We start from the raw sequence: 8,623 nt of genomic DNA, 5'->3' as shown, positions 1-8,623 counted from the left end.
GCTTCGTTGGATCATGGCCCAACTGATGAGTTTCATTTTGTTTCTCTTGATCATGTATGAGAGTCGGTAACTGAATCGAAATAAATTCCATATTCTCATGATACCTCCAACTGAACATAATTGCCCGGGCAACAAACTGGTCCTCTATTATATCATCGGATGAACTTCCATGCCAGTTATTTAAAATTCAAGTGATGGATTTGCTTTACCTTTGCACTCTGAATGTGAAAATTGGAATTTTATTTTTGTAGCAACTTGCTTGTAGGTTTTTTTGTGGGGGTAAACTAGGTGCTTTATTCAAAGTTCAAAACATGAGGAATACAAGCAATGTCAGGCAAAACCCCTAGCCACACATGGCGGCCCACCGCAAGAGACGTAACTACTTTAGCTAGCGAGTGGGCCTCGAAATTATTCTCCCTACATTCGAAACGGAAATCAACAGAAGAAAAAAAGTTCCTACTAGTCTGAATCTCCCTTAGAATGTTCTTCGTTCTTGATGTTTGAGATCGCTTCTAGACAGTCCAAAGCTATCACCAAGTCCTACAAATGTAGGTCCCGAGCGAGGGCTAGCGCCTCGCTGCAGGTTTGCGCCTCCACGCTAGCTGGATCGATCAAACCCTTGAATACCACTGCCGAAGCTCCAAGATATTGCCCAGCCTTATCTTTGCAAACCACGGCCGCTGCTCCTCTCTCCCCCGGGGTAGACAGGCCGCCATCACAACTCATCTTCACTGCAATACCCGATGGTGGCAACCATGTAATGACCCGGGGGCGTTCACGTCGACCCACCTGTGCTTTCGGTGCTCGAACAGCAGCAATCTCTAGCTCCTCCAAATACCTCCTTATGAAACACATTGTCGACAATAGACTCTTGAAATTTGTTTTCATGAATTGCCTTCCGTCGAGCCCACCATATCGCCCACATAGTCACCAAAACTCGAGCAAGTTCATCTTGGTTTGTGGATTCCAAGAGCCAGAATAGCCATAACCTTGCATCCTCATTTTGGTTTGATATTACATGCTCAAGCAACTCTTCGTCTCCTAAAGCCCACACACACCTGCCCATTCGGCAACAAAGGAGGGAGTGTCGCCATGTGTCCTTGGCTGGCGGCTGCACCACAAATAGAGCAAACCGGAGTGTCTGCCATGTTCCTCTCATGTCGGACTAGACCCGTTGGAAGCGAGGTATGTGCTAACGTCCACACAAAAACACGGATTTTAGATGGGACCTTTACCTTCCACAATTGTGACCATGAATTCTTGTCCGCTGCAACATTTGAATGTCCCGGCCGATGTTCTAGCCAGCCTCCCCTCTGAGCCTTGATAGCAGATATCATCCTATAAGCTGACCGTACAGAAAAAACACCACACTTGCTTGTAGGTTACTACTCTCTTTTGGCAGTTGGGCCGCTTCGGCGGAGCGAGACAGCCTCCGCTGGGCAGCGAAAGGGCTTCCGCATCGTCTCATGGACAAGGCAAGGGGGATGCCAGTTGAAGCATTATTGAATCCACTACCACTAGTGTGGCATTGTGCGCACGGCAGCTAGGCAGTCACCGCTTTGTCTACAGAGCGAGCGCAAGTGTTCCTCAAATCGCGCAGCAACTCCCTTTCGAGGTTACTCGATTTGCACAACGAGAACATCGGAGCGTGCGCACACACACAACACTGCTGACATTCACTCAATCATCTTGAGACGAGGTGGTGCACTGACTACATCACCCAATATATGAAACAAACGGGAAAAAACAGTACTCCCTCCGTCTAGGTGTGTAAGTCTTCTTACGTTGTGCACCGCGACCAAAGTAGAGAGGAAAACGAGAAAACTTAATGTTTTTGCTAATTAATAGCATTGCATGCAATGAACTAACCACTGCATGTTATATTTGATAGTCTCAAGTCATTGAAAGCATGCACGGTCCACATCTTTCATTGGTTGATATGTCACAAAACAAGAAACAAAAAGGAAGTTAATGTACGGTGCCCAAATATTTTGGGATTATTTGGTTTTCGTAAGGTGACTTACACACCTAGGCGGAGGGAGTAGAAGAAGCTTGCCGTTTCTGCATGACAGGAGGGCCGGCCTTCTTGGGCTTATCGCCCAACGGATACCTGCGCTCCAACCGTCGGTCGGGCCGACCCCCCACGCACTACTCCCAGCTCTGCTCTCTGCTCGTATAAAGCCCGACCCAACGGAAGCAACGGAACACCAGCTCGCACTCACTCGACACTAGCGAACCATCACCGAAAAAGACACGATCGAGCGCGCTCATGGGTGCGAGGCAGCGCGGCGAGAGAGGTGGTATGCCGACGACCAGGAGGCCGAGGCTGGCGGCGGTGGCGGACGCGGCGTCGTGGTGCCTCGTGCTGTCGGCGCTGGCGGCCCTGCTGATGGTGTGCTCGCTCGGGGAGGCGGAGGCGGTGACTGTGCGTGGCGCGTCCCTGTCGGCACGGTGGCGGCCGTGCGAGGAGATCTACGTGGTGGCGGAGGGGGAGACGCTGCACGGCATCAGCGACCGCTGCGGCGACCCCTACATCCTGGAGCACAACCCGCACGTCCACGACCCCGACGACGTCTTCCCCGGCCTCGTCCTCAGGATCACGCCCTTCAGCCCCAGGTCGTCCGTCCCCGCTAGCCCCCCGTAGGTAGATCAAGAAAGAAGAAGAGTTCGATTCTTCTGAAGAATCATTCCAGTTCGCTCTGAAGAACTCTGATTTACGAGTAACCTCGCTAGTCTTAGTGGTAGAGGACAGAGTGTCAGAGCTCACTCATGGATATATGCCTTGTTTCCTTGTAATTATTCTCTCTTATACTTTGTGCGTGGAAAATTGGCGAGGTTAACGAGCGCTCCTTCGGAGCGCGGAGCGCTCGTAACGAGCGGTTCGGGTGCACTTCGCGCGTGACAAGTGTCGCGCGCGGAGCGCTCCCGCAAGGGAAAACCAATTGCGCGGTTGGTTCCCGGTTTTCCTTTTCCGGTTTGTGGTTTGGTGCGTTTTGCAGTTTGACCCTCAAACTATCAGAATTTTCTGTCTTCCCTTTCCTCGCGAAAACACAAAGAAAATACCAGCTCGCGCGGTTGGTTCCCTGTTTCCCTTTCTCGTTTCCCATTTTGTTCGCAATATATTTCCGGGTAATGGAGATTTATAGGGTAGTTACGGGCGGGGGCTACCAACCAAATGTGACCTTTCAAGTAAAGAAAAAAAACAACTTTTTAATGTAAAACGGTAGTCTCCAGAATCGTTCAATCGTGTGACTTCTTTATAGGCACATGTGAACACTAGGAGAGGCACGGGTGTATAACTTTACTAAATTGAAGAAAAGCGCCTCCGGCTCGCCTTCGGCTCGTTCAATTTTCATAAACATCTTGAAGGGGGGGCATAGGTCGAAGTGTGTGTTGGTCGTGCGGCGTGCTGGTTCGGGCGGCGCGTTGTACGTCGTGCTGTGACAAGGCGCCTCCGGCGCGAGGGAACCTCCGGCTCGCCTTCGGCTCGTTCAATCATAAACATCTTGAAGGGGGGCATAGGTCGAAGTGTGTGTTGGTCTTGCGGCGTGATGGTTCGTGCGGCGCGTTGTACGTCGTGGTGTGACAAGGCGCCTCCGGCGCAAGGGAACCTCCGGCTCGTTCAATTTTCATAAACATCTTGAAGGGGGGGCATAGGTCGAAGTGTGTGTTGGTCGTGCGGCGTGCTGGTTCGTGCGGCGCGTTGTACGTCGTGGTGTGACAAGGCGCCTCCGGCGCGAGGGAACCTCCGGCTCGCCTTCGGCTCGTTCAATTTTCATAAACATCTTGAAGGGGGGGGGGGGGCATAGGTCGAAGTGTGTGTTGGTCGTGCGGCGTGCTGGTTCGTGCGGCGCGTTGTACGTCGTGGTGTGACACGGCGCCTCCGGCGCGAGGGAACCTCCGGCTAGTTCAATTTTCATAAACATCTTGAAGGGGGGCATAGGTCAAAGTGTGTGTTGGTCGTGCGGCGTGCTGGTTCGTGCGACGTGTTGTACGTCGTGGTGTGACACGGCGCCTCCGGCACGAGGGAACCTCCGGCTCGCCTTCGGCTCGTTCAATTTTCATAAACATCTTGAAGGGGGGGCATAGGTCGAAGTGTGTGTTGGTCGTGCGACGTGCTGCTGGTTCGTGCGGCGCGTTGTACGTCGTGGTGTGACAAGGCGCCTCCGGCGTGAGGGAACACTTGTTTAATTTTTATATAGCAGGTTGTGCAAAAGGCAAGCTGCTTTGTTTCGGAAGGCACGGGTTTGAAGCATGTGCAGTCACGTCTGCTTAAGAGCTAGGTTTGTGCGTGCATTCACATGTGTGCATACTACGAAGGCATTGGTATGTTGCCTCCGGAGGCACGAGTTTGAAGCATGTGAAGTCACGTGAAGTCATTGGTATGTTGCCTCCAGAGGCATGGGTTTGAAGCATGTGAAGTCACGTGTGCGTAGGAGTTAGCCACGGTTGAGGCGTTTTTGGTATTTGTGTGTGGATATTGCCCGGATGCATGGTGACCCAGGCTTTGGTGGCACAAGGCCATGTCACCTCTGGAGGCACGGGAGGGTGGTCTCCAGAGTCACGCGTAAGGGTATGTGTGTGTGTGGATATTGCTCGGAGGCATGGTGACCCAGGGTTTGGTGGCACAAGGCCACGGGAGGGTGGTTTTCAGAGTCACGCGTAAGGGTTCGTTTTGGGAGTCACTGCTGTCGTACAAATAAGAAGAGGCATTGTTGTTTATAGTTTACTGGCACTCTTTGATGATGTAAGAGGCACTGTTGTCGAAATAGTTCTATTTTCAACATGAACACGCAATTTCTAACTACATTACATAGAAATGTGAGTTATTCATAAACTTTTTTGTCACGTCTAGATAGAATTAGCCTCGCGGGCTAAATCAAAAGTTTTAGTCTTCATTTTTGCTCAAGATCTTGCTAATCTCATCACCCATTTCACTAGGTTTGACTTGATTCATCTCGCTACTTAAGAGAATGTACATTGCCTCTGCCCTCCAGTCTTCGACCTCATCCTGTGAAATTTTGCCGAGAAGGGAAGTATATTATTAGAGTTTGTGCATATAAGTTGTTTATAAGTAAATCTATATAAACTTACTATCAAATCTTCCAGGTCTTCGACAAACTTTTCACCATTGTAGAGGAATGCAAGCTTTAAAACAGCAAATGTTGATTCTCCCTTTTCTACCACTGGAACATCTTGCACGGTATGAATCTGCCATCTTGTACCCTTGGCATTCATTGTTTGTCCTAGTATGGTGTTGAAGACTTCTTTAAACCTAGGTACCTGGGAATATTGCATTTTGTAATTAATTGTTTTAATATTGCAACTTGTAAAACTGAAAAAATTGTTATGTATAAATGCTTACGATTGCCAACTTATGAACATGATATTCCTGAAACTGTCTTTCTCTTTCTTTTTTAGCATCTTCATTTTCCTGAAGAACTCGAGATGCTTCTTTTAGATCCAATTTATCCATGTCTATCTTTTCTTTCTCAAATTCCTCTGGAGTCGTTTCTCGAGGATCAATATTGTGAACTTTGTGTTTGTATTTGTCCAGCACATATAGTACATAGCGGTCATGCTTCTCCATTGGAATGAATATCTGCGTACAAAATACTTGTTGCTTAGATGACAGTTTAATATAAAGTAATTTAATAGAACGCATATTTTGTGATTTTGTCATGGAGGAAAGGGTTGTTACCATGTTTGCTGTTGAGAGCTTTTTGCGTTGATTTTCCTTGAGATACATAGGAACTAGCTGATTCTTTGTTTTTTGTAATTCATTTTTAAATTTTGTAATACCAGTTTTGTGTTTCTTTAAATCCAATATATGCTGCAAACAATATTTATGATGAAAAAAACTGTTAGAAAAAAGAGCTGTGTAACAATATAAAAAGAGTAGGTGTTGCAATATAGACAAGATTTTGTTTTTTAAAAGTTTACATCTGCAAAGTTTGGGCCTAATATTACTCTGTCACTCTATTTTGAATCTTGTCTGCTTTCCCAGATTTCTGCTATGTCATCGAGGACCCTCTTTTCCATATGATGTGGTATGTTCGTCTGTGCTGGTCTTGGACCAAATACTGCCTTAAGTTGGGCTCCAGTAAGTTGCGTGCTTTCACTGTCCCTGCACATGCGCCTAAATATAGTTTTGCTGCGATAGGGAGATTAAATAATTTTGGAGGTCACCGCTCAGTGAGAAACAGATTTTTACATTATTTTTGGCCTCTGTCCAACTATTAATTATAGTGAGGTGCAATAGAAAAAAACTCACTTTTTGTATTCCTCCTGCCAGCTGTCGCTCATGACTAGATGGAAGAGGTCGGACGCCTCCGTTGTGTGTTGTAAGCAATGAGAATGTTTTGGGTATGGACTGGTGCTTCGTCTTTTTTCCCTTCTAGTTTCATCTGTTTCTGTCAGCGGAAGCATATATGTAATATGTAAGCTCTTGTGATACGAAAGACATTGGTCAACCGTGGGATGGGTAGGTTATTACAAAAAAAGATAAGTAGAAATGATTTTCTTACCTTTGTTGGTGGAAAAGAACTTTGAAGTTTCTGGTTTGAATTCTTTGATTCTTCCAGGTAGTTCCTCGCACTTTACTTGGTTTGTTTCACCAAATATGGCTGTAAAAAGGAACTCTGGTTTCCACTCGGCATCTACGTTGCTTTGCTGCATGGAGGTCATTAGATATTCTTTTATTTTTCTTTCATGAGATAATTGAAGTATTCAAGTAGTGCTGCTTGTAAAAATTAAAATTGTTGCTCTCGTACTATTCACTTACATCGAAATCCTCATCATCTTTTATGAGATCAATGCCATTCCAGTATTTTGCAAATTGAACCATGAAGTGTCCGCATTGGGTACCCTGCTGTTTTGGCACGCAAACTCTGTTAGGTGTTTCTGCTATCCTCGACCAGTTCGGTTCGCCGTTGGCTCGTAGCTCTGCTTCGCCGTAATGCTTCTTCATGAGTGCGTGCATCCTTTTAATCTGTGATTACCGTTTGGTGTTATTGTTGGGTTTTGGCATTAAACAAGGGAATGCAGGAATTGGAAAACCAATTAGAAAACAAGGTTGAATTGACGTACCAGTTCTGGGTGATCCTTATGGTGTGTTTTCCATGTATTTTTTCCGTCTCCGTCTCTGTAATTCAGTGAGTCAAGTATGTCGATGGAGCTCGTGTACTTGTTGAGCACGTACAGTGTGTAGTGTTTAGCTATGTTGTGAGGTATCATAATCTACGGTGTTTGGAGACAGAGTGAGTTAAAGTTCATTCTTGTCAGGAGAACTAAATGACATGTAAATGTGCAATCTGTAGGAAAAATGAATTATGTTTGTATATTTCTATTAACGTACCAGCTTTTTCTTTAAAAGTTCCTTCCCTGTTACAAGGGGTGCAAACTGTTTCAATGCTTCGTCCTCATTGAATTCTGCTAGTCCTCCTTTTCCTCCAATTTTAACACCGAGCACGATCTGCGACCAAAAAAATTTCTACTTTTTAGTACAATCTTTGTAATCACTGAAATGATGCAAGTGTTTTTGTCAAATTGGACTTCATACGTTTGCAAATTCTATGGGAAGTATGGCTTTATCGGTTGTGTTGTATTGTTGCTGCACTGTCCATTCTTCGAACAATGCGTTTGCGATGGATCCCTCCATCTGTCCATGATCTCCTTTCCATAGCTGTTCCATTATTTGTTTTCATGTAATCCAATCGGGTCGCTTCGAGCTAATATATATGTTTAGACTACAAGCAGAAAAAGTTTATACATTGGTTAGGTTGGTTTAAAAAGGGGCAACATTTCTTTGTTTTTTTGTTGTGACAAGAGAAAGTACTTACTCTCCGCATTCGTCCTGTCCTTCTTTGCTGAATAGGTATTCATGAAGTGCTCTGGCTTTGTTCATAAATTTGAAATCTCCTGGGACAAAAGTAGGAATTTTTCCATGCAGCCTTCTTGAAGGCTTTACCGGTCTCTTCTTGACCGAGATTTTCTTGTCCGAGATGTTCTCAGATGATTGAGGCATTGAATGTTCTCCTGATTCTTGCTGCAAGATTGTCAGATACGACGTGGGATCTTTGTTGAATTCATAGCTTTCATGGTCATTCAGCCATGTTTTGATTACATCGAATTCAACGCCCATCTTTACATGCTCGTTGTATTCCTCTAGTTGGAGCGGGTTAAGGCTTGAAAGAAATTCATCAACTTCGTCGTGCTTTTTCCATTGTTTTGGGTTTTAGGAACTCTAGAGAGATGGTGCTGGAGGTGCCTTGCTTATTGCTTGTCGAGCCCGTTTCTTCTTGAAGAAGAACAGGTTGTTTCTTCTGCTCGGAAACCTGTTCTTGTGTATTTGGTACGTCGTTGCTTGTGCCATCCTCTTTTAAATCAGTGCCTGTTTGTTCAAGTTGATCTGTGCTCGCGGTATTGCTGTTGATATTTTGCTCGTCCGTTTGCTCTTCAGCATGGTGTGGTATCTTGTCGTCTGGTGGTGGTTGATCTGGTTCTATTGGTGGATCCTTTTCTTCGTGGTCTGTGCAAGATTCTTGGGCGATGGCGTGTCTGCTGACATCCATAACCTCTTTGTGTTTACTGGATATATCAATAACTTCATGCTCTTTTGTGG

At 45.9% G+C, this 8,623-nt stretch overlaps 1 protein-coding gene across 1 annotated transcript; it reads left to right on the top strand.

Moving 5' to 3' along the window:
* Positions 1 to 2,217: 2,217 nt before the first annotated feature.
* Positions 2,218 to 2,827, top strand: LOC123100604 (uncharacterized). The gene has a single exon (XM_044522506.1). It carries the CDS (start codon positions 2,270 to 2,272, stop codon positions 2,642 to 2,644), a length of 375 nt encoding a protein of 124 aa, XP_044378441.1. The 5' UTR covers positions 2,218 to 2,269; the 3' UTR covers positions 2,645 to 2,827.
* Positions 2,828 to 8,623: the final 5,796 nt, after the last annotated feature.

The sequence above is a fragment of the Triticum aestivum genome, chromosome 4D, assembly GCF_018294505.1.
Source record: "Triticum aestivum cultivar Chinese Spring chromosome 4D, IWGSC CS RefSeq v2.1, whole genome shotgun sequence".
Classification (NCBI taxonomy): Eukaryota; Viridiplantae; Streptophyta; class Magnoliopsida; order Poales; family Poaceae; genus Triticum; species Triticum aestivum.
The sequence above is the reverse complement of the archived record's forward strand: the minus strand, read 5'-3'. Positions and strand labels throughout refer to the sequence as shown.